Source organism: Phodopus roborovskii, unplaced genomic scaffold, assembly GCF_943737965.1.
Source record: "Phodopus roborovskii unplaced genomic scaffold, PHOROB, whole genome shotgun sequence".
NCBI lineage: Eukaryota > Metazoa > Chordata > Mammalia > Rodentia > Cricetidae > Phodopus > Phodopus roborovskii.
The window spans coordinates 27539750-27563035 of record NW_026126525.1 but is presented as its reverse complement, the minus strand read 5'-3'; the positions used below and the strand labels follow the sequence as shown (position 1 = coordinate 27563035).

The window sequence follows — 23286 nt, the reverse complement described above, 5'->3', positions numbered from 1 at the left end:
GCAAGTGGTTAACTCCCCAAGAATTAGAGTTTCAGAGTTGATACCTATTTCTTTCTTGGCAGTGAACAGAGCCCAATTAGGAATAGCAATCATTTACTCATCATTCAACTGCAATAAATCTTTCCATTTCTTTTCCACTGTAGCTAACTGCAGAGCATTCCTGACTTTGTTTAAAGCAGCCATAGTTTCTATTTAAATTAGGAATCCCAGGGCTACAATGACCTAGAGTTCAGTCTTCTCACAACACAGCACAAACCATTCTACATTCTTCAATATGGAAGAGGTTTAGAGGGTTGAATGTGCATTCCTTATGTCAAAGAGGCAGTATGTCAGCAATTAGAGAGAAGAGCATCTACCTGCAAGTCTTTCTGCTTAACATGTAATTCAAACAGAATTCTGAAAAGTGTATATGTTAAATGCAATTCTCCATCACAAAAAGCATCCAATAATAGGTCTGTTATTTTCAATTATTTTAATACTTCATAGAGGGCACTTTTATTCTTTTTTTTTTTTTGGAGAAAATCCATAAATTATTCACAAATTCTGCTTTCTTTTTGCTTTCTAAAAGTGTACCTGAGCCCCAAGATCTCAGAGTCTTTTCTTTAACTTCTCTAAGAATAAACACAAGAATAATACCTGCCCTGTGAGTTGCTTTTGAATAAATTGTGACAATACATCTTAAAACAAAACTCTGACATGGATTGCTTCTTTTTCCTTTCAAAGTAACATTTGGAGGAAGAGTAGTTGTTAGAAGCAAGCACACAAAAACCCAACAAAGCAAAAGAAACACACACACACACACACACACACACACACACACACACACTGCTCAGTGGTCAAGTCCAGGCATGCAGCACACATTAGGTCAACCCTCAGCATCAAAACAACAGTCTCATTCAGGGGTTTTATGAAGCAAATCACATAGAGACACAAGGCCATCACACAAAATACAGTGAGGTTTCATTCAATCATACTGTGCTGACAGTTACAGGAAAGTATAGTGCATGCAATTATACAAAGTACCTGATTCTTCAAAATCACAGTAGTGATTTAATATGTACACTGTAATTTACTCTTATTAATTTAGATTGTATTCCTTATTTTTTATTGTCACTGTGTGTGTGTGTGTGTGTGTGTGTGTGTGTGTGTGTGTGTGTGTGTGTATGAGTACTAGAACACTCATGTGGAGTTCAGAAGACAGTTCAGCTTGCAGGAATCCATTCTCTACTTCCACTGTATGGAGTCTAACTCAAGTTGTCAACCTTGGTGGCAAGCACCTTTCCCATCTCTCTTTCCCATTTCTTTCCATGTCTTTCTGGCCCTCCTTTTTACAATATTTTGTTAATGCAATGACTATTTTTTTTAACTATTCATCAAGTATAATCAAGAAAGCCTGAGTTATTGTTTGGCTTAACCTTCTCTAAGACCGTAACCCACCCCATCTCCAGATCCTGCTCTGGATGTACAAAAGGAGCACCCAACATCATCCTTGCATTCACTCAGTTGATTATCCATTCAGTATCTCAAGTGCCAGGTATTATTCCAGGCATGTGACAAAGTGGTGAATAAAACTGACGAGTATCTGTACTATCATGGACCTGTCTGCCAGAGAGAGTCCTCTCTATCTCGGCAGCAGAGAAAGAGATAAAAATAGAGCATACACAACTAGAATAGAAAGAGCAGTGCTGAGGGAAAAAATGCAAATGAGAGGGCAAATGCGAAGTGCTACAGTGAACAGGAAAATTTTTGAGAGCTGTGCATCCTAGTTTCAGACGAGTGCTTGTTCAACTGGTCTCTAGATGAGACAAAACCCACAGGGACAGTCTCACTCGACAAAGACCAGTGGACTTCAGGACATCAGAAAATATTGCTGGGCCTGAGCAGCTAGCATGCTCTCTTCTCTCTTATAATACGGATGATTCTCTTGGAGGTCTTATTGTCATTTTGTCAATCACGCATGGAACATATGTGATCATTCCTGCAAAGCCCATTTTTTAAAATAATTTCCCTTAAATTTTTGAGCTGTCACTTCAGACCGAGGGACCCGCTCTGTTTCAGTGCTGACAGGATCCAATGCAGATCACCCCTATTTCTGTTAATATGCTTTGTTAAGTTTGAATGATACCATTGTTCTCGAAAATGTATGCCTAAGTCAGTCACCTTTTAGTTTAGAATAGACAGGGTATGCCTGGCTGGATATTTGGCCAAGCCAGCAAAATGATTAAGTGTTCCTTTTGGTTTAAAGGTGTTCTGATGTCTACCACAGGACCCAACAATTCCACTCTTAGGTATATACCCAAATGATCCACATCCATGCAACAAGGAAATCTGTTCAACTATGTTCATAGCAGCATTATTTGTAATAGTAAGAACCTGGAAGCAGCATAGATGCCCCTCAACTGAAGAATGGATAGAGAAGCTGTGGTACATCTACACAATGGAATACTACTCTGCAGGAAAAAAAAAACCATCTTGAAATTCGAAGGCAAACGGATGGGACTTGAAGAAACCATCGTGAATGAGGTAACCCAGTCACAAAAAGAGGAACATGGTATGTACTCATATGTAGATTTTAGACATAGGGCAAAGGATCACCAACCTACAATACGCACCACCAGAGAAACTAAGATACAAGGAGGAACCTAAGAGATTCATACAAGATCCCTCACAGAAGGGGAAAGGAACAAGAATTCCTGAGCATATTGGAAGTTGGGGTCGGGAGAGGAGAACACATGGGACCAGGAAGATTGAGTCAGGGGACAAATAGACGAGAGTAAAAAAGGAGGTACCATAATAGAGGGAGCCATTATAGATTTGAAGAGAAAATTGACTTTAGAGAAATATCCTGAGGCCTACAAGGATGACCCTAACTAACAATCTGAGTAACAATGGAAAGGCTACCTTAAATGCCCTTCCCTGATAATGAGATTGATAACTAACTTATCTGCCATCATAGAGCTCTCATCTAGAGGCTGATGGAAACAGAAGCAGACACCCACAGTTAAACGCTGATCCAAACTCCTGGAATCCAGATGCAGAGAGGGAAGAATGATATGAAAAGGGGCCAAGACTAGGCTACAGAAACCCACAGAGACAGCTAACCTGAACAAGGGGGCGCTCATGGACCCCCCCAGACTGATAGCTGGGAAACCAGAATTGTACTGACTCAGACCCCCTGAATATGAGTCTCAGTTAGAAGGCCTGGGCAGTCTAAGGGACCTCGGACAATGGAACCAGGATGTATCCCTGGTGCACGAAAGGACTTTGGGAACACATTCCCCATGGAGGGATACTCCCTTAGCCTAGAGATAGAGGGGAGGGCCTAGACCCTACTCCAAATGACTTGACAGATTTTGATGATCCCTCCTGGAAGGCATCACCCTCCCTGTGGAGTGGGGACATGGGAGGGAGGGAGAGAGGGAGGGAGAGAGGAAGAGAGGGAGGAAGGGAGGAAGGGAGAGAAGGAGAAAGAAAGGGAGAAAGGGAGGGAGGGAAGAAGAAAGGGATGGATGGAGGGAGGGAGGGAGGAAGGGAAGGAGGGAGAGAGGGAGAAAGGGATGGAGGGAGAGGGAACTGGGACTGATATGTAAAATTATATATATATATATATATATATATATATATATATATATTTTTTGATGTAACTAGAAAAAACTATATTTGACATATTTGTTTTTGCTAGAGTTTAACGTTGGAGGATGGGAAAAAAACATGTTGTTAGTATGAAAAAAACATGCTTGTTTTTGATGTATAAATAAAGACAGCTGTAGATATTCAGGGCCAGCTACTTGTGTGAAACTCATCTGCAGGTCAGACAATGTATTTCTTCATGCTGACACCTCTTCCCATCTCAGGACCTGAACCCAGGCTGTGGCACAGGGCTGGGGAATAATTCTGTACATTGTGAAAATGTGTTGCTCTAATTGTTAATAAAAAGCTGATTGGCCAGTAACTAGGCAAGATTTTTAAGGCATAGAGAATGCTGGGAAGGAGGGCCGAGTCAGAGGAGTCATCAGCCAGACACAGAGGAAGCAGGACCTATACAAAATGAAATAACAAGTCATGAGCCACCTGGCAGCAAGTAAAAAAATAGCAATGAGTTAATTTAAAATGTAAGAGTTAGATACTAATAAGCCTGAGCCATTTGACTGAGCATTTATAATTAATATTATATCTCTGTACACTTATTGTGGAGTCTATGATTCTGATAAAATTTCCATCTACACCCCGGCAGGAATAGACTTGCTGAAAAGGAAAGAAAAACTTGGAGCAAGTGTGGTGTGTGAGAAGGATCCAGGAGCAGAGACCAGTAGGAGCCAATGACTTGAGGGAGAACACTGCAGGCAGTACCTAAGCAAAAACTAGTAAGAAAGAGAACACAATGGAGAGCAGCAGAAGAGGAAATGAGAAAAAGAGAAACTAAGAAGCCAGGTGGCTCAGTCTTGGAATACACTGCAAGTCCTTGGCTTTCACAAGGAAGAGTGTAGAAAGAACAGGAGAAATGAGCACTGTAGCCAGAAAATTCAGCAGCCCTAGGCCAGAACCAATCAGAGTACATACAGTTGGAGAATCAGGGAAAGGTTGAAGATGTTGAAAGTCTAAGAGATTAGGAGTTGGGCTTGGGGCCAAGAACAGAAATCCATTTCAATAAGAAAAAGGATTCAGCCTTCTTCATGCCAAAATATTTCATATAATTCAGGGAAGGGTGGACAGGGACAGCCACACCATGCTGTAATGTATTTATGTTCTCAATTTCTCATTTGCATTGGCAGAAACTTCAATAGCTGTAATTGCAAACAGCCTATTATGAAAACTGTATTAGCAATAAATTTTGATTATAAAAGCTTATATCATACTTAGAAACTTGCTTTTTAAATACTATTCCATTGCAGGCACATTTGTTGCCAAATGCCCATCTGTTCTGCATTTTATCCTAACTCCTCTCATTGAGAAGCTTCTGAAGAACTGTCAGAGGTAGTGGTGGTTGTTGCTATTGTGACGAACATATGGTGTATGCCAGGAAAACTGGGGTTTATTTCAATTCCTTCTTAATGGATAAATCATTCAATGTTAACTCCTTCATTCGTCAAAAAGACTGAAACAATTTTTCTCCCAGTTATTACTTACAATTTTCTCAGTATGCATTTGTGTCTTCTAGAAAGCACCTGCATTATTGTCCTTTCTCCAGCACCGCCCTCACTAAAGCTTTCTGCTTTACTCAGACCCCTCAACAACCCATCTTTGACATTTAGAGTCACACTCTCATCTTGGGATGGCACTTAAACTCGTGTTCTGTAACATTCTCTCACAAAGGAGAAGAGCGCCAATGAAGGCGAAGATCATGTGAATGGACACATTCTAAGTATGCACTCGGAGGTGGAGCTAAGTCACAGCAAAATCTCAGGTACCACACCTTTGGTTTAAAATGCAACATCCTCTTTTTTATAGGTGAAATAAGGTATAGAAAATGTGCCAGCTTGGAGGTGATGGCAGCAGCACATGCCTTTAATCACAGCAGTTGGGAGGCAGAAATGATGGGAGATGTCATTCTGCAAATATGTTTCTCGTATTGGTTAATGAATAAAGCACTGTTGGCCAATAAGAAAGGAAGATAGGCAGGACTAGGAGACTAGGAGGAGAAAGGAAGAAGTAGGGGGGAGACTCAACATGGAGGACGGAGAGAGCAGAACTCCAGACCCTCTCTCCAGTAAGCCAAGACCATGTGGAATCATTTAGATCAATAGAAATGAGTTAATATTTAAGACAGAGCTAGCCAATAAGAAATGCTAGTAACAGGCCAACAGCATCATATCTAATACAGCATCTCTGTGTGCTATTTGGGGCTGGCATGGCTGTGGGATCAGGCTGGCTGGAAAAACTACTCATAACACAGAAACAGGTGGATCTCTGTGCGTTTGAGGCCAACCTGCCCTGGCCTACAGAGCAAGTTCCAGGACAGGCTCCAAAGCAATACAGAGAAACCCTGTATTGAAAAACCAAAGAGAGAGGGGAGAGGGAAGGAGGGAGGGAAAGAGGGAGGGAGGGAAGGAGGGAGGGAGGGAGGGAAGGAAGGAAGGAAAGAAAATGTGCCAGCATGGCTTTGATTGTGATTGCCTGAAAACAGTGATTCAATTTAGCTTAAACAATGAAGTATATTTTACCACAAAATTTGAGACTCACAGTGTGTGGGGATCCAAGGATTGCTCTTCTTTACAGTAACCCTAGTCACTGACCTTTCCTGTTACAGCAGTCTGAGGGGTCCTAGGAGTTAAGGGAGAAGAGTAATAGAAGACCCAGGGTTTTACCTGAGTGAGTTTTAGGGAACAAAAGCCTGAGCAAAAAGACATTCCCTCTTGCCTCATGTCCATTTCTTTTTTTTAACGTAATTCTGTTTTGGAATATTAGTTGATGATTTGTTTCATTTGTTTATTCTGTGGAACATTTGTTTAATGATGCAAAGATGTGTTGGATTCTTTTGTGTTGAATTTGTTTAACTCTATGAAGCTATATTACATTGCCTGTCTAAATACCTGATTGGCCTAATAAAAATACTAAACAGCCAGTAGCTAGACAGGATAAAGGGATAGGTGGGGTTGCCAGACAGAGAGAATAAATAGAAGGAGGGGATGAAACCAGGAGCCAGCCACAGAGTAAGAAAGGAAGAAAGAAAGAGATATAGAATAGCGAAAGGTAAAAACCCAGAGGCAAAAGGTAGACAAGTTAATTTACGTTAAGAATACCTGGCTAGAAACAAGCCAAGCTAAGGCTGGGCATTAATAAGTTTCAGTGTATTTATCTGGGAGCTAAGTGATGGGCCCCAAAGAAAAAAGAATAGAAAAACAACAACAACTACTACTACTACATAATTCTTTATTGATTCTTTGGGAAGTTCACATCATATACTCCAATCCCACTCACATTGCAGTCCCTCCATATCCATCCCTCACTCTTACACCATGTCCTCTCTGCAAGAGAGCCCCCCAAAAGATTAATTAAAAACAAAAACAAAAACAAAACCACCTCCCTCCTCCATCTTTCCAACACATCTTCACTCATTCTAGTGGCATTGGAAGCTACAGTGTGCCATGCAGCATACCCTTTTGACCAACCATCCCCACCCACAAAATGTTCAGTGCAATGTGCTCAAGTCTAGTTCATGGCCTCTGGTACACCATCATCACTGGACCTCACTGAAACTCCTCTCAGATTTCCTGCTGTTGCTTAATCATGGAGACCCTACAGCTATCACTCTGCAGGACCAATATCTTCACATACTTCACCAAGTCATACATAGGGTGGGCCAACCTGAGGCCCAGGATGTGGTCTGGGTGGTAGCTGAGCTGGTCGATCAAGACCACTGGGACCACCCTCCTTGGGTGAGGGGCAGAGCCAGCTCTACTTGGCCTGTGCCATCAGGGCCAGACCTCCCATGCCTGTGATAGGGGTAGGCCATCCTAAGTGCAGGTGGGGATGGCAATGTTGTGGAATATCCCTTTACACTGTGTGAAGATCTGTCACTGTGACTAGCTGAATAAAAATCTAAATGGCCAATAGCTAGGCAGGAGGTATAAGCAGGACATCTAAACAGGGAGCTCTGGGAAGAAGAAAGGCAGAGTTGCCAACCAGATGTGGAATAATCAGGATAGGCATAATGGAGATGAAGTAAGGAGCGCATAGAAGAATGTAGACCAACAGCTGTGGAAACTCCAGGGAACTGAATTAGGCCCTCCATATGTGGGAGACAGTTGTCAAGCTTGGACTATCTGAGGAGCCCCTGGTACATGAGCTAGCTTGTTGGAGCCATTCCCTATGTTAGGATACCATGCTAGGCTTAATAAATGGGAGAGGGTCTTGGCCCTGCCCTAAGCTATTCTATCAGACTTTGTTGACTCCTCATAGAAGCTCTTACCTGTGAGGAGGAATGAACTTGGGGTGAGCTGGCAGGGAGACAAAGAGAGGCAGGAAGAGGGGTGGGAGGGAGAACTCTGGTTGGAATGTAAAATGAAACTTAAATGAATAAATAAATTATAAAACAATGTGGGTTAATTTAAGTTATAAAAGCTAGTTAGAAACAAACCTAAGCTAAGGCCAAGCTTTCATAATTAATAATAAGTCTGTGTCATTTTTATGAGCTGATAGCCCAAAAAGAAAAATCTGTCTATAGGGCAAGGCCAGCTCTCCTGCTGCAGTATCCAGAGAGGGGCAGAGCCAGCTATGCCAGGCCCAGTTAGGACCAGCTCTACATGGCCCTTGGATTTCATTGCACATGGCTCCTATGACCATCCCCACCCACCATGCCACCAAAGGCCATAGGCATTATCACAGACTCCCGCTGCAGCAGGAAAACACACTCAGACATGGTCCTAGGCAGCAGCTTCGGGCCCAGTCATCACCATGGTCTCAGTGGCAGCACAGGCCACTTAGATCAGTGTGACCCTGGTGGCATCAAGGCCCTTAGACACCAACATGGTCTCAGGTGTCATGCCCATTTCTCTTAAACAATCACTGGTAAGGGAAAGGCACTTCAGGAAAGGCCCAGATGAAGCCTTGAAATAAGCATGCTGTAGAATGGATGCTGGAGAAACTAAATACTCTGGCCACAATCAAAATATCTGTTAAGGATCTGAGGCTGCTTTCATTACTATAGCTGTCCTGACAAATGTGTAAGAGTTCACATGTTTTCTTGTACTCTAATCAACCCAATTCCTCTTGTTTTACCTTTTCTCGGAAGCTTGCTTGCCCTGTCTGATCACTTTACACTTCTACAAAAGAGACAAGGGTAATGGAAAGCACTGACTTAGAGCCAGACCTCCACCTCTCTAACTTTGAATGATACCTTAAGTCACATGATGAAATTAATGGGATTAAAACAGCAGATGGCAAAATCTGTCTCACAGATCTGAGAGACATGACATCAGTTAACATACCTTAAGTGTTTAGAAGAGACATGCCAAGTCCTCATGTAAATGTGCTCTATGTCCTAAGTGTATCTCCTATCTGGCCTCTTCTCTTAAGTACGTACTCCAGTTGTCTGCAGACATCTACCTCCCTGCCATGCCACATGTTCTTAGCATGAACAGCTCCAAAATCCCACTGGAAAAAGGGAACAAATGCCAACATAGGCCCATCCTAAGTGAAATAATTGGAAGACAGGAAGCCATTAAAACTAAGTCTCTCTAATGTCAAGGCCTTGAAGAGGTTTTTCCTGAGTTCTTGCTCCCTAGACTCCCAACTATTTCTACTTTCAAAAATTTGATCATTCTTCCTTTGATTCTATTAACTGTTAAACATCTTTAACACCCTCCTGTTTTACCAAAATATGTGAATATCTATTCTGTTATTCTATAAGAACCACCATAAATGAACCGGACTTCTTGTATTAAATACTGAAGCAACTTTATTTTGTGTCTGACTGAGTCCCTGAGTCTGGTCAAGAGCCTAGCTCTCCTCTGGCCCCCTATGGACAACACAGAAGGAAGAATGGCTCTGAAATCAGACTTTCTGAGAGCATTTCCAGTTCCATATCTCTATAATTTTCTGCCTCGTTACCTCAATTTTCTTACTTGAAAAATGGGGAAATTTCCTCATTTATTTACTGTAAAACTTAAAATAACTTCCAAACTACAAGATTCATGGGGATGAGCTTGACACAATAGCACATTCTGGAAAATGTTCACAGAGCTGATGACAGTGGTGCCTGGTAAGGATGTCTCTTTTCTTCACGGTCATCAATCACATCAGGCCCTGAATATCTTTCTATATGTGGCCCTCATTTCCAGACACAATCAACTCAAGGCCCACTCTTCTAAGAGGTCAACCTAACCACATTTACTTGACAGCTACCTGTAGGAATGGTCACCGGTGGTAGTTCAAGATCACCAGTGGTAGTTCAAGTCAGGTCATGTCTATGCTCTTCTTATTGTGTCTGAGCATAACTCACGACACTACCACAACAAAAACAGTGTTCCATGAAGACAGGAATGCTGGTTTATCTTCTTTTGTGTCCACATATCTTAGCTCATAGAAAGGACTTTAAAGTACTTAAATGTTAGCTTCAGAGGACCTCAGTCACAAGGACCTTGGGAAGAGCAGCAAGCTCAGGCTCTAGTTCTCATTGTTTATATAAACAGAGAGAAGACAAAGAACAAGCTTGTCTATTCTCCCCATGCTAGGCACCAAAAGAAGAGCTGAAAACTTCACCTGTTACAAATTCATTCCAAAATGACTGCAAACTCCATATAGGTCTATTACTGTTTAGACTTGAAACTATTATGTCAAAACATCCTGTTTTTTATTAATTTGTATTTAAATTAAAAACAATCTTATTTTACATACCAATCCCAGTTCCCTTTGCCTCCCTCCCATCCCCCCACCAACCTTCCATCCCACCCCCCCCATCTACTCCCCATGGAGAGTGATGGGGGATCATCAAAGTCTGTCACATCATTTAGGACAGGACCTAGGCCCTTCCCCATGTATCTAGGCTAAGAGAATATCCCCGAAAAATGGGCTCCCAAAGCCCATTCATACACTAGGGATAAATACTGGTTCCATTGCCAGCAGCCCCATAGACTGCCCAAGCCCCCCAAATGAAACCACATTCAGGAGGCCTGGTTCGGTCCTATGCTGGTTCCCTAGACTGGGGTCCATAAGCTTCCACTTGCTCGGGTGAGCTAACACATCCTGTTTTAAAAGTTCAAACTAGATAAAAATAAATAAGTAAATAAATAACTAAATAAATACTCTTATTTCAGTACTAATACATTAAAAAATAAATAAATAAACAATAGTAGGGACTAGAGAGCTGGCTCATTTGGTTAAGACCCAACCTTGGTTCTAGCAACCACTGGCAACTCACAACTGTCTGTAACTCCAGTTCCAGGAGCTCTGACACCTTCTAACCTTCATGGGCATCAGACATGGTACATAAGTATTCATTCATTCACTTAAACACATAAAAAAAATCTAAAACAACAACAATAATTCTACTATGAATTGTGGATGAAGGACAAAATTGAAAAGGTGTAAAGGGTGACTACATACACTTTTGTTGACATGTCTACAGAAACACTTGTTTTTGAAACATTGCAAGACTTAAAGTACATGTTCTCTGATTTCTCGAAGTATATAAAAAGAATATACCTAGAAATTAAAACATTACCCAGTGATGCCCAAAAGTATATTTACTTAAATATAAAATATGGCACTGATATATATCTATGTGGGTTGCATTTAGTCATCTGAGAAAGCTAAGTATGAAGAGAAACTGTAGAATCCCAGACTTAATTCCTATAAAACCATCTGTCCAGCACTCAGGAGGCAGAGGTAAGCAGATCTCTGTGAGTTCAAGGCCAACCTGGTCTACAGAGCAAGTTCCAGGACAGCCAGAGATGTAACACAGAGAAACCTCATCTTGAAAAAAAACTAAAAAAAAAAAAATCTATCAAACAGAGAGTCATACATGTCAAGTCTCTAATTCTGGAAAAAGCTTAAGTTACATAAAATGCTATATACTCTTTGGCTTACTTTAGTAAGTATCATTATTTATATATTTAAAGGTGGCATTTTTCCTAAATACTACCCATTATGAATTATCCTACTTGACTAGTTAATGTGGGATGTTCTCTATATGCTATGGCTATATGTTTCTCTTATTAGTTGATGAATAAAGCTGTTTTGGCCAATGGACAGAAAGAATTTAGCTAGGTGGGAATTCCAAACAAAGAGACAGGGAGAAGAAAGATAGGGAGAGAGATGACATGTCGCCACCAGGGAGGCAGGACACCGGGGCATCACCTAGATAAGCCAAGGCTAGGTGGTGGTACATAGACTAATAGAAATGGATTAATAATTAAGAGAGAGCTAGATAGCAAAAAGCCTACACCAATGGCCAAATAATTATAAATAAATATTAAGCCTCACAGGGATTATTTCCTAAGGGCTGCAGGGACCTAGTGGACCAAGAGAAACTGGCCCAAGTAGGACCCAGACTAGACAGAGAAAGTCCCCCTTTACAAGTAGTGTTTCATTCACTCACTCTATCTCTTCTTTTAAAAGCAAATATAGTCCAGGATAGCCTGGAACTGGCTAACTAGGCAAAGATGATCTTGAACTCCTGACTTTCCAGCCTTCATCTTCCAAGTGCTAGGATTACAGGTTCATTTCTTCTCTATAGAGATAATCAGTCTTAGATAAGAAAAAGAGAAGAGGAAAAAGAATGAGAGAAAAACAAAACAAAGCCACATGTCTTACTTGGATTGTGCAAGGCAGCCTGGTGCAATCACGGTCTGGTTTTCCTCCACCATCTGGACAGCAGTAAGCTCTGTCATGTTGACCATCACATCACTAGTGTGGCCTGGGAGCTGTGGAAGCACTGAAAGGATCTTCTCTACTAAGCTGTCTCCATGATGTCCAACTGCTCCTGTTTAACCACACAAACAAATGTAAACTCAAAGCTGACAGAAAGACATTGAATGGATGCATGCTTTAGAATGTCCCTTTCACCAAAAACTACTGATGATTAATAACACCAACTACGGATTTTGCTGTCTGTGACATAAGTCATGTTCTCAATTACTTAGCCAATGTGTGCCTCATGGACTGATTGCAATGTTCATGAAAATAGGTTTCTCAACTGCTTTGGTTACTGCTCTACCTCCAGCACCTACTACAGTGAGTAGACATAGCAACATCCATAACTGTTTGCTAAGCAAATTATCAGCATGTTGTCAATTGGTTAGCTAATGTTATAGGTGATGCTATCCTGAAATTCTGAAGGTGAATTCTATTTTTATTTTGATGACGAATACACAATGACCAGGAAACACTTGGGGATCAAGTAGGAATAACAGATTTCCCTGTCACTACAACATTATCTCTGTGATGACAGAGATGCCCTTGCTCTAAGTTTACCTGGTATCCACCAGCTCTAGCACAGAAAGACAACTGGTAGGCTATCACTAAATATTTGTTAAAGAAGAGGAAGAATAAGTTGACATGTGGTAACAGCCCACAACAAAACAACATTCAACATTTATTGAATGCTTTCTGTATGCCAACCATTGCTCCAAAATCTGCAGTTAAACATATCAACTCCAGAGATAAATGGATGGACAATGAGCTGAGGATGCAGCTTAAGTGGTACATTATTTGCCTAGCATATGTGAAGCCTGGTAGTTTCCAGCACCATACAAAACTGAGTGGTAACCCATGCCTGTAATCTTAGCACTTGGGAGATGGAGTCAGAACATTCAGGAGTTCAAGATCATATTCAGCTGGGTGGTGGTGGTACAAGCCTTTAATCCCAGCACTTGAGAGGTAGAGACAGCCAGATTTCTGAGTTTGAGGCCAGCCTGGTTTACAGAGAGGGTTCCAGGACAGGATCCAAAGCAATACAGAGAAACTCTGTCTCAAAACAACAACAATAACAAAATACTATATTCAAGTACACAGTAATTTTGAAACCAACCTGAACTACATAAATGAGACCCTATATGAATAGTAATATCAAAACTATAATAAATGGACTGAAATTGAAGACTATGATACAGTCAATGCTTTTCTAATAAAGTTAAATTATCTCTCTAAAATTCATCACCGCTTGGAAGGCATCATTCCAATGATGGATGGGACTTGGCACAGCTACAAGTCTCAGTCACTTCCAATCTGCTCACATGTTGCTTCCCAATGCTTCTCTGTCTCTCTGTGTTTTGCCATGCCATACTAATGGGACAGAAGAACTAAATAGGAAGGCCAAACCCAAAACCCAAGAAATCATCATCGCCATCATCATCCTCACTCACTGCAGCAACTTCTACTTACCCAGGGCTCGTGATGTACCACGTCCTAAATTCTGTGCTGTGAATTTATAATTTATAACTTATGTTAATTATAACAACAAATCTTTATGTATGAATTACTATGCTTATTCACACAGTAAAGATTCCATTTAAATTACCTGTTTAAGATCCAGTAGATCTCTCTTAAATGTGCATACACTTCATTCTCAAACAACTACAAGAATTCTATGTATTTTTTAAACCTTGAGGCTTTTCAACTGCCTCTTAAGGGCAAGAAACTATCTAGCTTAGTCATTGCTGTCTTGCTAGCACCAGGAACAGTGCTAAACACAGTGAACATCCAATAAATGTTTAATAGAAAAGATATAAGGTAATACTATTTTCAACAAAATGATGGCAAAATCATAAGAAAACTGTCTATATTATAAACACAAATATAAACTATTAAATATTTGGCAAAGCATGGTGACACACATAAGTAATCCCAGACCTTGAAAATGGAGGCAGGAGCTGGGTGGTGGTGGCCCACGCCTTTAATCCCAGCCCTCGTGAGGCAGAGGCAGGAGGATCTTTGTGAGTTCAATACCAGCCTAGTTGTTCCAAGACAGGCTCAAGAGCCACAGAGAAACCCAGTATTAAAAAAAAAAAAGAAAAGAAAAAGAAAGAAAGAAGAAGAATGCAGGAACTATATCAGCTATAGTTAACCTGGAAGTCCCACTTGTCCAAGGACAGATAGCTAGATAGCTTCTTATAATGTTGGGAGCTATAGTTAACACGTATCAACAAGCCACATGTTTTTGCTCCCCTAAACTGAAGTATTTGACTGGTTGTGGGTAGGAGGTACATAGGCAGGAAATTTGTCAGGATGTATATTTGTCCCTGATTGGTCCTGGGCAGATTCCATCATCCTGACAAGTATTTAATCAAAGCTTATTTAATATTTGCAAAAAAAGAAAAAAAGGAAAAGAAAATTGTGGAATGGGTCTTTCTCTCACAATGTTTACATTAACAGGTGATCAGTGTTCAAAGTCATTTTCAGTTCAAGTCTATGTGAACTGAAACACAATTTTCTATTATTTTTTGAAACTTCTAATTTCACATATAAGTATATAAATCATCTAATGGTAAATTATCAAGAATAACCTCTAAAAATTACTAGTTTGTCATGTAAACTGTATGTAAATTAACAACTAAATCAAAACTAAAACCATATTTACTCTTGATATGAGTAAATCTATAGAGTAATTTTGCATCTATAGAGTAATTTAAATTGAAATCCAAGTTATTTAAGTCAAATTACTTCTTGATTTTTGAAATTTTTAGCATAATCTTTTGTTGGCTGTAGCTCTCATTAGCTATAACCCAGTCTAAGCCACAATTTAATTTAGGAAACTTCAACAAATTCTGGTAACCATTACTTCATTACATCAACAGGCAAGACCTCCCAAGTTCCCCAAGCTTGTTTCATCCAGAAGGATAAATCGGTAAAATGTTTGAGCACTGTAACTAATTATGTTCCTGGATGCCAAGGTCTAGGCCAAATACAAACAGTCCCATGCCAATAATGCCACCAATACTACCTACCTCACACCCTCATCAATTCAGGGTCACTCAGAAACAGTGGACAAACACTGCGTTTTCATAACATTAATGCACCACATCCACTCCATTTCAGTACTCTCAATACTTGTTGAATCCACTACATCTACACTAATACAGTCATAAGCTATCACAAATTTCCCAGTATTAAGTAGCTTATGGTCTCATCAAGTAGAAATTTCTTTCTATTCAGTAGTGCAGAGCATTTTAACATTTAAACAATATAACTTACAATTATCTATGACCTGATAACAATCTCTATATTACTGATATAGAATCACAACACTAACACATCTTTATAGCAAATGAAACTTTAAGCTGACCATATGCAAAATAATTTGGGTGATTATCCAAAAGATGACCAATAAAAATATTTGCACTTATAAGCTATTAAGGCCCATTAAAAAATCAATCTAAATTATAATCTACCCTTAAAAAGTCTACTTGATCTTTTCTAAAGGAACGCATATCATAATTTTAAAATGGAAAAGAAATAGGACAGCTAGATGGGATGGTTCAGGGGGAAATTGTGCTTGCCACTGAGTCTAACAATCTGACTTCATTCCCTGGAACCCTCATGGCTAAAGTAGAGAACTGACTTCTGCAGAGTATAGAAATCTCTTGAATTACACTATACCAAAAGATGATTATTTCCAGACAGGAACATAAATCAATCTTGGGTCCACATATCAGAGCCCTATAGGCAAGCACATGATGTTCCAGAAAACAATCATTTATCCTGCTCTGTCTTCATCATCTCACCAGGCGATTGCCACCGACCAACACATACATGGGACCCCATGCCACTTGGGAGATACCTTCTACAGGTGAAGGGACTCATTCCCTAAGGAGATATAAACATCTACTCCCTCCTTATAGACAATCAGTGAGTGACAAACCAAAGTATGATTCCACCAAAGTACAACTTCGGGAAACAATGGGTTTGTTGGGGTTACTCACAGAGTACAGGCAGGGATTAATGACAGGAGCTTGAGTGACCCAAAACTGCTACCCCAACCAAAAATCTCACTCCAGCACAGATGATGACTTCACCAAAGCTACATAGATGGAGAGTTAAGCCCCTTCAATAAACTGCCCCCGCTTTATATAACCTAGCACCTCCCAAGACCTCTTGCAATGAGGACAGATTTACATAGAACTGGCCAGGAGATGCCAGAATCTCCTTCCCCTACAATGAAGGAACATCACCAGTCAACAAGCGCCACCCATCTTAGGGACCTCTTGCAAGTAACACAGCTGCTCAGATGAAATCAATGGGTGTTATACTTGGAGGGGGTCACTCTACAACAATCCACACACGTACACCTACACTTAGACTCCCAGCCCTATACCCTGACCAGTGCCCTCCACACTTTAGGACACTAACCTTTCTCACCCCTCGAAAATACTTACCACTGAATATCTTAGAAAAAAAAGGAAGAAGCAGAGCCCTCACAATTTGAGTGTACTTGAAAGATAGTTCAATAACTTTTTGAAGTCTGCTGTTACTTATTAACACATTGCTATCTCATCATTCTCTTGGGATTCATACTGTCATAGTTTTCATAGGCCTTTGAGAGGAGGGCTGAGATTTCCTTGTCATGTGTTACCATGACTTTACACCAAGAAACCTATTTGTTCCCTTTCAACATTTTCTCAGGTCCTTAAATGTCCCCACCCCATACTCTGTCTGCTTTGTACTGTTTAAAGGACAATATAGAAATAAGTGAAATGACGGAAATATCTTTAAGATACTTAGAGGTATTAAGTACACATAGGTCTTTAATCCCAGCACTCTCAAGGGTAAGGTAGGTGATTATAAGAATGAGGCTTTCCTGGACAATTCAAAAACCAGAAGATGCACTTGGAAACTTAATGAAATACTGGAAGTTGGGAATATTAATACAATGATGTCATACATGTATAACTATTTACCATTTGTGTGGTTTTGGGTAAGGAACAAATTGTGAGCCTTAACTGTATTCTAAAAGTAAGGACTCATCTAGCTTACCAAAAGATTACATAAGGTAATATGAATGTGGTTTTTATCCATGAAATATTTGCACAAATACAGTTAATTGATATTTCCTTTCTGTGTGGCCCCAACATATCAATCACACAATGTTTAAGACATTTAATACTTAGAAAATACCCATTACATGGGCAAATGGCTATGGGTGAAATTTAAACTGAGAAACAATTAGAAAAAGTATGGTAAAATTAATGACTGTCTAGTTTCCAGAAACCCTTAATACATTCATCAATCCAGCCATTCAATAATTGCTTATCCAGGCTAGTGGCACATGCCTGCAATCCCAGTACTCAAGAAGCAAAGGCAAAAAATTCAAGATGAGCCTTGGCCACATACTGAGTTCAAAGTCACTTAGTGGGAGTTATTTAGTCAAGGCCTGGAGATGCGGCTCAGTGATAGAGTATTTGTCTTGCATTCAAAAGGCCCTGAATTCAATACCAAGAATTACAATCCATCAATCAGCAGATACATAAACAGACTGTTTTTCAAGCACTAGTAAATATATAATAAAGTAGAACACACATACTCTCACTTCCACAATCATGAAAAGAAAGGACGAGGAGCAATCAATTATTAGTTCTTAGTAGTGGTCAGAATTATGTTGCACAAGGCAGGATGGGGTTAAAGAAAGCAGTCAAAAAGGGTCTCTCTGGGGAGTGAGGGAGAAGTCATATTGATAACTGAGTGAACATTCCAGTGACCTGGACAAGCTTAAAGTGTTGGTGGTACTGCCTGAGAAGAGGAAGGCCAGGGAAACCAGGTGTGGCCTTGAACACTTCCAGTTACTCTGTGTCAACTTGACACAAACAATAGTTATCTGGGAAGAGGAAACCTAGATTAAGGAATTGCCTCTATCAGATTGTCCTATGGGCACTTCTATGAGACATTTTCTTAATCAATGATTGATATGGAGAACCCAGTCCACTGTTGGCATTGTCACTGCTGGGCAGATGGTCCTGGGTTGTATAAGAAATCAAATTCAATAAGAGCATTACTTCCTGGTCTCTGATCTAGGTCCTGCCTGAGTTCCTGCCCTGACTTCCCTCAGTAATGGACTATTATCTGAAAGTCTAATCCAAATGAACCCTTTCCTCACCAAGTTGCTTTGGTCAAGTTTATCACAACAACCAAAAGCAAACTAGAATATGTAATACTATTATGAAGAGGACATAGAAAAAAATCCAGCAAGCCAGATTTATAGCTGATAAGATCACACAGTAAAATCGCCAAGTGCTCGTCTCTTTATCTTTTATTTTTAAATTAGGGGTGTGTCCATATGTTTGCTGAAATATTCACCTTTGCATGTGCTTGTAGAAGGCAGAGGTAGACAATGCATGCCTTTCTCTATGGCTCTCCATCTTGGTTTTGTTTTGTTTTGTTTTTTGAGACATTCTATGGTTGATCCTAGAGCTCACCAATTGGTTAGATATGCCCCTTCATATCAAACATCACCACCACCACTGACCAGCACCGAGATTACAGATGTACGTTCTCACACCCAGGCCATCACACCCAGCTTCTACATGTGTTTTTGGGATCCAAACTGAGGTCCCCATGCTTGTGTAGCAAGCACTTTACCCACTTAGCCATCTCCCTATTCCTAAATTCCCTTTTACTCTTTGCTTTATTCTATTGTAGTAAATGCTATTCTGAGGTTCAGGGAGAGGGAGAGTCCTATGACTCAACCATGAATATGTAACCACAGAAATCACTGGGAAAGCCACTATCTGGGAAGTTTTGGAAAATAAAACCTTAATGGAATAGAAGTAAAGGATAATAACTGGCATAGATGACTGAAACAGCAAGTTCCACAATCTAGATAACTCTCTCAAGTCTGCTACAAAATGAACCCAAATAAAATGGAATTGGAGTTGGATGATCATGAGGAGTCAAGAAAGGATATGCTCCATTCTGCCTGTATGACAAAGAAGAAAGTCTGGGGAAAAAGGGGGAAATGACCAACTTAGTGGTACTTGGCAGAAGTAAATCCATGAGAAGTGTTAAGAGAGAACACTGAGCTAGTCTACATGTGTAAAAATGTTAGGAGGGCAGGAATGTTCCTTTTAAATATGAAGGAAAAAGGAAACTGTACAGAGAGTGTAGTAGATTTGGTCACAGGGAGGTATGGAATCGATCTGCTGGCTTGTGTTTTGTGAAATTCTGCCATCTGGGCATGGCATGGCCACTGCCCTCTTGAAATTATCTATGATTACCATAGATCCATCCTACTAGTATTCCCGAAGAACTACCGTTTAACTCTGTATTTTATGATCTAATTAAGGTAAAATTTCAAATATAATTCTTACCGGTTTTTATAGCATCACTCAAGTTTTTTTCCTAACCTATAAATGAATACCTAATGATATCAGTTTTCTGATTGTTCTCACTGACCTGCAGTGGCTAGCACAAACTACTATTGAATGATATCTACTTAATCCTAGGCAAAGGTGACCTCTGACAATAAATGCTCATATAATATATCAGAAAGCATTTTTTTCATCTGTTTTAAGGTTAGAGTTATTTCTTGCACATATAAATAATACATTGCTACAATCTGAGATTGTGATATAAACTTCAACAGAATGAGAGCTAAGTATAAATCAATACATATTTGAAAATATTTCAAATATTTTTTCATCTTCTTACATGTAAGGTCAGTTTCACTGTTTTATTTTGTTTTTTTGAAACAGGGTTTCACTTTGTATGTAGCCTTAGCTATGCAAGTCAGGTTGACCTCAGACCCACAGAGATCCACCTGCCTCTGCCTCCCAAAGGCTGGAATCAAAAGTGTGAGTCACCACCACCCAGCCAGTATGACTTTAAAAAAAAAAAGTACACTTACCTATTTATTTGCATATAGAGGGCACTGAAAGCCACAGGGTGTGTGTAAGTTCAGGAGACAACTGGAATAAGTCAGTCTCTCCTTCAAACATGCAGGTCCCAGGAAACACACTAAGGTTATTCCCTGGGCTATAAGAAAGCAGGTTGAGAAAGACATTGGGAGCAAGCCAGTAAGCAGCACCCCTCCATGGCCTCTGCATCAGCTCCTGCCTCCAGGTTCCTGCCCTCTTTGAGTTCCTGTCCTGACTTCCTTCATTAATGGGCTATGATATGGAAGTTTAAGCTAAATAAACTGTTTCCTCCCCAAGTTGTTTCTGGTCATGGTGCTTCATCACAGCTATAGAAACCTTAACAAAGACAACTGGCATTAGGACATTTCTAACAGTCTCCGGTGGTGGCAATTCCCTGCATGTCAAGGTCATCTCATTTTTCCAGTCTCTTGAGTGAAGTACAGTTGTTTAAAAAAAAATGCACACTAAGCCATATTTGCCCCTACAGCATTTAAGAAGTTATACTGTGCTTTGTCTAACCCCACCCCTCCTCCACCAGACAAAACAACTCCAGACGCTGTCAAATGAGGACAGTTCCTAATTCGTTTAGTTCGCCTTTGTATCATCAATCTCAATACAAGGCCAATAATGCTGAATCGATGAAAAGGTCCTGTAACTGGGAGAGTGAAGAAGAACTCCGAGAAACCCCACTTACCTGTGAGATCCAGAGTTCGATCCACAAAGACCACAGAAGCCCTGCCTGCAGCGGTCTTCTTCCTGTTCTTGGCAGGGGCATAATTTGCCAGATCTGTAGCGATGATCCGACTGAGGGAACCCACAGCAAAACACTCCTCTCGTACCCCTAGATGCTCACACAGAGAACTGAGGCCTGACACCAGGCATCTGATGTGCAGCAGCAGCTCTGGGGGCAGGGCAGTGGCATCCACTTCACTCAAGCTGACCAGCCTCCTCTTGTCGGGTCTGGCACTATTAAGGAGATGTACATCCCGAGGTAGCAGTGGGAAAAGAGTACCAAAGGCAGGAGTAAAGGCAAGGTGGGGAGCAGCAGGGGCGAGCAGCAAAGGGACGTGCAGCACCTCAGCCATGTAGTTCATGTTGCCCATCCACTCACGTAGCTTCTCCTCCAGCTGTTCAAACACAGGCTGCTGCCCCTCTAGCTCGGCCGCTGCAGCCGCTGGTACATGGTTAGCAGTGAGGTGGACCGCGTGGCTCACGGCTGTGACCACCACACAGTACTGAAAGTGACTGCGGCGAATGATGTCTCGTAGAGTGTCTACAGTCTGGCCTTTCAACAGGCAGCTCAACACGAACACTGCCCGGGGCTGCTGGGCTCCACCGCCAATAGCCTGGGGCTCAAATTCCCTCAGGTTGCAGGCAGGGCCCTTCACCGCCTCCAGCAGCCGGCTGGATCCGCAGCTCCAGTGCAGGCTCTCTGCGCAGGCGGCGTCCAGGTAAACCACGGACCACTTCACTTTGGCCAGCACCTGCTCCCAGCATTGCTGGGCGAAAGACAGGACGCCCGCGGAGCTCATGGTTGGGGACTCGCCGGCTGGCCGGTGGACTAGCCGGGTGGCGGGCAGAACTTCAGTCAGAACTCAGAGCTTCCTTCCGGATACAGAGTACCTTCAGACTTTGACAGTCAACACAGTACACGTGGGCCAGTCGCTGACGCTCCAAGTGCGCGCGCGCTGATGACGTTTAAGAAGCTGATTGGCTAGCCAGGCGCGCGGGCTGGCGGGATGAACTTCTGTGCAGGCAGTGCAAACCGGCTTGTACCTAGAGCCTCCCTCATCCTGAAAAGCTGCAGCAGGGTGCTTTCTAGGAAGGGATTGAAATGGGTCATGTTTGTCCTTCCCTGTCAGCTCACGTCTCCTTTTCCTCCCAGTTAAGGGTTCTCAGGAATAATAAGACCTATGCTGAAGTTTACTATTTTCAACACAGGCACTTCCCCAGCTCAACTTTGAAATGAAACAGGAATAATTACTGCTACATCGTAGTTTATTGCACAACTCTCGTGAAATACCTACTGGGACAGCAAGATGGTTCAGAGGGTGAAAGCTCTTGCAACACAAGCCAGATGACCAGATTCTTGGTTCTTGGGACTCATTGTAGAAAGAGAGAGAATGAAGATCATGGCGCTGACAGTTCTTGCCCTCTTCCTTGCTAGATTATATTCCTAAAGCTAGTCACCGAGGTCTATTCTCTTATTTGGCCACTTCCTTATGTCTGACTAAACCTCCAAGGTCCAGCAATCAAAAATCATTATTTGGCTACATTGACTAATGCGTCACCAACTCATCCTAACACAGGCTTCTCTTTTTCTCTTTAAAAACCACTCCTGCAGAAGAAACACCTGCTGCTGTCTTTGCCCCATCCAGAGCAGCCCCCACAGTGGGGGTAACAAAAATCTATGTGCTGAGAATTAGGGTGTGTTCTGTGCTGACTCTAAAGCCCCTTTCAGAAAGGACTCCAGGAAAGTTGTCCTCCTCTGATCTCCACAGGCTCACTATGGCAAGCACAATATCCCCCACCCTCAACACAACACGCACACAAGGAAAATTTTCTCTTTTCTCAAGCTTTCCTCTTACATCTAAATCTTGATCTGCTTCAAAACTTCTACTTTCTCGTTCTTTCCCCCAGCTAACATCATCATTCATCTGGACAACCACAATGATTTCCCACCATTTCTGCTTGCTAAGCTTCAAGATTCAATGTCTAGTTGAAACCACTTCCTAAAATACAAAAATGTATACCTGGCAAGTCTTGCTCTCTCAAAGCAAATTCTAATTCTACCTTTCAGCTGGTGGTATTTCCTAACTCGTCACCTCTACCAGTCTTTTGTCAGAATTTACTGACATATAGCAGTCAGTTGAACTGTGTTCCTAAAAATGCTTGTCACATCATTGAGCTAAAGTTCTAACACAGCTGTTTTTCTTAATATATTTGTTACTAGGACATACACCAGGAAACTGGAATCTCCCAACCTTAATTTTCATAGCTGAGA

General features: G+C 41.2%; 1 protein-coding gene across 2 annotated transcripts in view; it reads right to left on the bottom strand.

Moving 5' to 3' along the window:
• Scfd2 (sec1 family domain containing 2) overlaps nucleotides 1–21918 on the bottom strand; it is a 319157-nt gene extending 297239 nt beyond the window's left edge. The window contains exons 1-2 of one of the 2 annotated variants that reach the window (XM_051198352.1): nucleotides 20977–21916; nucleotides 12253–12421 (exon numbers count right to left, since the gene is read on the bottom strand). In XM_051198352.1, coding sequence (XP_051054309.1) covers nucleotides 12253–12421; nucleotides 20977–21814 — 1007 coding nt within the window. In that variant the 5' untranslated portion in view covers nucleotides 21815–21916. Of the gene's footprint in view, nucleotides 1–12252; nucleotides 12422–20976 lie in introns of both variants that reach the window. The other variant, XM_051198353.1, reaches the window with a different exon arrangement.
• Nucleotides 21919–23286: the final 1368 nt, after the last annotated feature.